This window comes from Electrophorus electricus, chromosome 3 (assembly GCF_041902795.1).
Source record: "Electrophorus electricus isolate QZ-2024a chromosome 3, ASM4190279v1, whole genome shotgun sequence".
In the NCBI taxonomy this organism is placed as follows: Eukaryota; Metazoa; Chordata; class Actinopteri; order Gymnotiformes; family Gymnotidae; genus Electrophorus; species Electrophorus electricus.
The window spans coordinates 40789491-40794490 of NC_137499.1; the positions used below are offsets into that span (position 1 = coordinate 40789491).

At 47.3% G+C, this 5000-nt stretch overlaps 1 protein-coding gene across 4 annotated transcripts in view; it reads left to right on the forward strand.

The window, feature by feature from the left end:
- The window catches only part of kcnj19a (potassium inwardly rectifying channel subfamily J member 19a), an 18500-nt gene that overhangs the window by 9221 nt on the left and 4279 nt on the right, over window positions 1–5000 (forward strand). For 2 of the 4 annotated variants that reach the window (XR_014122939.1, XR_014122940.1), the window contains exon 2: window positions 2773–4672. Coding sequence is in view for 2 of the 4 variants with exons in the window: in XM_081711604.1 (XP_081567730.1) it covers window positions 2773–2989 (217 nt within the window). In the remaining 2 variants the exon portion in view is untranslated. The remainder of the gene's footprint in view (window positions 1–2772; window positions 4673–5000) is intronic. The other 2 variants (XM_081711604.1, XM_035528830.2) reach the window with 1 other exon arrangement.

A 5000-nucleotide genomic window follows, 5' to 3' on the forward strand; every position in this document is an offset into this window, starting at 1 on the left:
ATGGACAGGAGTTCTCTGAACACCTGGGGCAGGGGTCAGTCAACAGGTTAGACCATATGGAGGTCATCGCCATAGCAAGGACCTGCAGGGGTCAGTCGAAGGGTTAGACTACACAGGGGCATCGCCGTAGTGAGGACCGGCACAGGAAACACTTGCACTAGATCACAGGAGACCGTACGCTGGAAAGCTGTGTTTAGCATTAAGAGCGGTGTGGGTGAGCGTTGTATGTCTGTGTGGGTGAGTGTGTGTGTGTGTGTGTAGAGAGAGAGAGAGAGAGAGAGAGAGAGAGAGAGAGAGAGAGAGCGGTATAGAGATGATGGTGTGGAGGTGGGGGTTTTGTGTGCGTATATGTGTGTATAAATGTATGGGGCTGAGAGAGTGTGTGTGTGTGTGTGTGTGTGTGTGTGTGTGTACATCCACGGCCCGCTTATCTCTTTCTGGAAAGTGTCAGATTCCCCTGAATAAACTTTAACATACATGTGCACTATTGTAATGAATATTTTCCAAACACATTTATTAAGGTGAAGGGCACTTTAGTCTGTAGTCGTGACATAACTGTGAATATGTATGTTTAGAAGAGTGAGTCTAATCTACTAAAGAGTTTAATGTATGAGAACTGAGAGGAGCAATAATTGTGTGTGTGTGTGTGTGTGTGTGTGTGTGTGTGTGTATGTGTGTGTGTGTGTGTGTGTGAGTGTCCGTTAATGTGTGTGTGTGTGTGTGTGTGTGTGTGTCCGTTAATGTGTGTGTGTGTGTGTGTGTGTGTGTGTGTATGTGTGTGTGTGTGTGTGAGTGTCCGTTAATGTGTGTGTGTGTGTGTGTGTGTGTGTATGTGTGTGTGTGTGTGTGAGTGTCCGTTAATGTGTGTGTGTGTGTGTGTGTGTGTGTGTGTGTGTCCGTTAATGTGTGTGAGGCATGCGAGTGATAATGATGGATTATAAAGAACATTGTGACAATCTAATGCAATATAATCCCATCACAGAGAAACACACACACACACACACTCTCTGGCTTGGACCCCAAAGGCATGTGTGATTGGGGGAGAGGTGAGGGGTGTTGCAGGCGTTTCTGTCACCACGGGCTCCTCTTCAAAATCTCCTCCGTCACTTCTATTTTTTCTTCCATTGCAGACAGCCAGTAAGGGCCGATACTCTAAACAGGAAGAAATGGTGTGTGTGTGTGTGTGTGTGTGTGTGTGTGTGTGTGTGTGGATGGGGCCTGGCCAGTGTCACACACTCACTAGCTTCTGTTGTGACACACACACACTCAAACACAACTTATGGAGCCAAGCACGACAGAGACCTACACACGTGACAAAGCACTCTACGTGAACCCACCCACATGTTAAATCACCATATGAATATTCATGGATGATTTTGAATATGCATACTAGAGGAGGGGAGAGGGTTTAATACCTCAGCATTATACATCACCGGGATCATTAGAATGAAACAGGCATTATGGGAACACATACTAAATCACATTTCAGTCTATTGCAGAAGTAAATAATAAATCAGTCGTGCGCTGTGTCTGCCTGTAGACTGTTCTGAGATCAGCCTATACGCTGATGTGGCTGAAATTATTTTTTTAATCTTCATTTCCATGGATGGATGGCTGGATGGATGGCTGGATGGATGGATGGTTGGATGGATAGATGGATGGATGGATGGATGGATGAACACCTGCTAAATGACTCAGTGGCTACTAGATTAAGATAAAATTACAATAAATGATGTACACCACTCAAAATATAGCAATTCACTGAAAGAAAATGACCAGCGGCCCACATAGTATTAAAGTGACTGTTGTATTAAATATTTACTTTTTTAAAACACATGCACAGCTCTTTCTGTGTTGTGATTTATCAGAAAACCTCTGCACAAAACCCTACAATCCCTACAATTCTTCTCTGATGTCTGATGTAGGTCATTTTTTCCCTGATGGTGTGGTATTGGTATTGGTGGTATGGTATTGGTATTGGTAGTATTGGTTGTATGGTATTGGTGTTGATTGTGTGGTATTGGTATTGGTAGTATGGTATTGGTATTGGTGGTGTGGTATTGGCAGTATGGTATTGTATTGGTTGTATGCTATTGTTATTGGCAGTGTGGTATTGGTATTTGTATGGTATTAGTATTGGTAGTATGGTATTGCTTTGATTGTGTGGTATTGGTATGGGTGGCACTGTAATGCATTGGTAGTATGGTATTGTTTGGGTGGTATTGATAGTATAGTATTGGTATTTCTTGTATTGTATTGATTATGTGGTATTGGTAGTGTGGTACTGGTATTAGTTGTGTGGTATTTGTTGTATAGTATTTGAATGGCACGAGGTGTATCAGCTCTGCAGACAGACGGTGTAAAATGATGTTGTAGATAATGGTATTCTTTGTAAGCATTTTTTCCTTTGTCTACACACTTCTTCCAAAGCACCATTCAGAGCCATCATGGTGGGGTTTCTGCTCTCTCTGTTGGCAACAGCCAGTCCTTTTAAACTCAAACCCCCACTTGTGGGCAGAGCAAAAGAAGTGTTGTGGGAAGGAAATTTTGTCTAATTCTTTTTCTTCCCCTGCCTCTCTATGAATCTGCACTCACGTTTGGTCTGCTGGCCAGATTTGATTGTAGTAGTTTGAAATGTTTTTTTATTGTACCAGTTTGAAATGATTTTGTGAAACTGGCTCCACTCTGAGTTTGTCGGTGATGAGGCTGTGTCCGTGTGATGATGAAGAAGATGACAGGGACCTTTCTTCCCCTCTATTTCCTCTCTCTCAGTCTCGTCAGACCCCCGAGGGAGAGTTCCTGCCGTTGGACCAGTGTGAGCTGGACGTGGGCTTCGGCACGGGCGCCGACCAGCTCTTCCTCGTCTCGCCCCTCACCATCTGCCACGAGATCAATCCCAAGAGTCCCTTCTTCGACCTGTCCCAGCGATCGCTCAGGAATGAGCAGTTTGAGATAGTTGTCATCTTAGAGGGCATAGTCGAGACCACCGGTAACAGCCACCACTTTTTCTTCATCTCCTCAGCTGCTCAGTATCAGACCCCAGCTGTAGTATCAGACCCCAGCCCTAGTATCAGACCCCAGCCCTAGTATCAGACCCCAGCTGTAGTATCAGACCCCAGCCGTAGTGTCAGACCCCAGCCCTAGTATCAGACCCCAGCCATAGTATCAGACCCCAGCCCTAGTATCAGACCCCAGCTGTAATATCAGACCCCAGCCCTAGTATCAGACCCCAGCCATAGTATCAGACCCCAGCCGTAGTGTCAGACCCCAGCCCTAGTATCAGACCCCAGCCCTAGTATCAGACCCCAGCTGTAGTATCAGACCCCAGCCGTAGTATCAGACCCCAGCCCTAGTATCAGACCCCAGCTGTAGTATCAGACCCCAGCCGTAGTGTCAGACCCCAGCCCTAGTATCAGACCCCAGCCATAGTATCAGACCCCAGCCCTAGTATCAGACCCCAGCTGTAATATCAGACCCCAGCCCTAGTATCAGACCCCAGCCGTAGTATCAGACCCCAGCCCTAGTATCAGACCCCAGCTGTAGTATCAGACCCCAGCCGTAGTATCAGACTCCAGCCCTAGTATCAGACCCCAGCCCTAGTATCAGACCCCAGCCATAGTATCAGACCCCAGCCCTAGTATCAGACCCCAGCTGTAGTATCAGACCCCAGCCCTAGTATCAGACCCCAGCCATAGTATCAGACCCCAGCCCTAGTATCAGACCCCAGCCCTAGTATCAGACCCCAGCTGTAGTATCAGACCCCAGCCGTAGTGTCAGACCCCAGCCCTAGTATCAGACCCCAGCCCTAGTATCAGACCCCAGCCCTAGTATCAGACCCCAGCCATAGTATCAGACCCCAGCTGTAATATCAGACCCCAGCCCTAGTATCAGACCCCAGCTGTAGTATCAGACCCCAGCCCTAGTATCAGACCCCAGCCCTAGTATCAGACCCCAGCTGTAGTATCAGACCCCAGCCGTAGTGTCAGACCCCAGCCCTAGTATCAGACCCCAGCCATAGTATCAGACCCCAGCCCTAGTATCAGACCCCAGCTGTAATATCAGACCCCAGCCCTAGTATCAGACCCCAGCCGTAGTATCAGACCCCAGCCCTAGTATCAGACCCCAGCTGTAGTATCAGACCCCAGCCGTAGTATCAGACCCCAGCCCTAGTATCAGACCCCAGCCGTAGTGTCAGACCCCAGCCGTAGTATCAGACCCCAGCCCTAGTATCAGACCCCAGCCATAGTGTCAGACCCCAGCCCTAGTATCAGACCCCAGCCCTAGTATCAGACCTCGGCCCTAGTGTCAGACCCCAGCCGTAGTATCAGACCCCAGCCCTAGTATCAGACCCCAGCCCTAGTATCAGACCCCAGCCGTAGTGTCAAACCCCAGCCCTAGTATCAGACCCCAGCCGTAGTGTCAGACCTCGGCCCTAGTGTCAGACCCCAGCCGTAGTGTCAAACCCCAGCCCTAGTATTGGACCCCAGCCCTAGTATCAGACCCCAGCCTTAGTATCAGACCCCAGCCATCTCTGATGAATAGCATTCCTGTGCTTCTAACCATGCTTGGCTGGTAATGTAAATTTACACAACGATTTATGCTAGTGAAGATTACAGGACCTTCATCCTTTCAGTCATTGGCCCATTTCCTGTAGCTGCTACACTTTATCTTGGTGAGTGATGGATAATTACATTGGGAAGCTTAATTTTGGAAGATCTATGCCATGTTACAGAAAAGTACATGAGTAGCACATGAGTAGTTCCCTATTAGTTAGTGATTTTAAGTTTTTATGAACATAGACTAGTTTAGACTTGAACACACTGCTGTAACTTTACACCCATTCTGCCAACACGTTGTGCTGAGGGTATTTATATTATGCCACATTGTTAACATGACATGTTGACATCCTTTTTCTGGAAACCACTTTCATTCTCTACTGATGAGAAGGTCACATGTCCCAGAGATTCTTTGAACAGACTTATGATCTTATCAATGACATT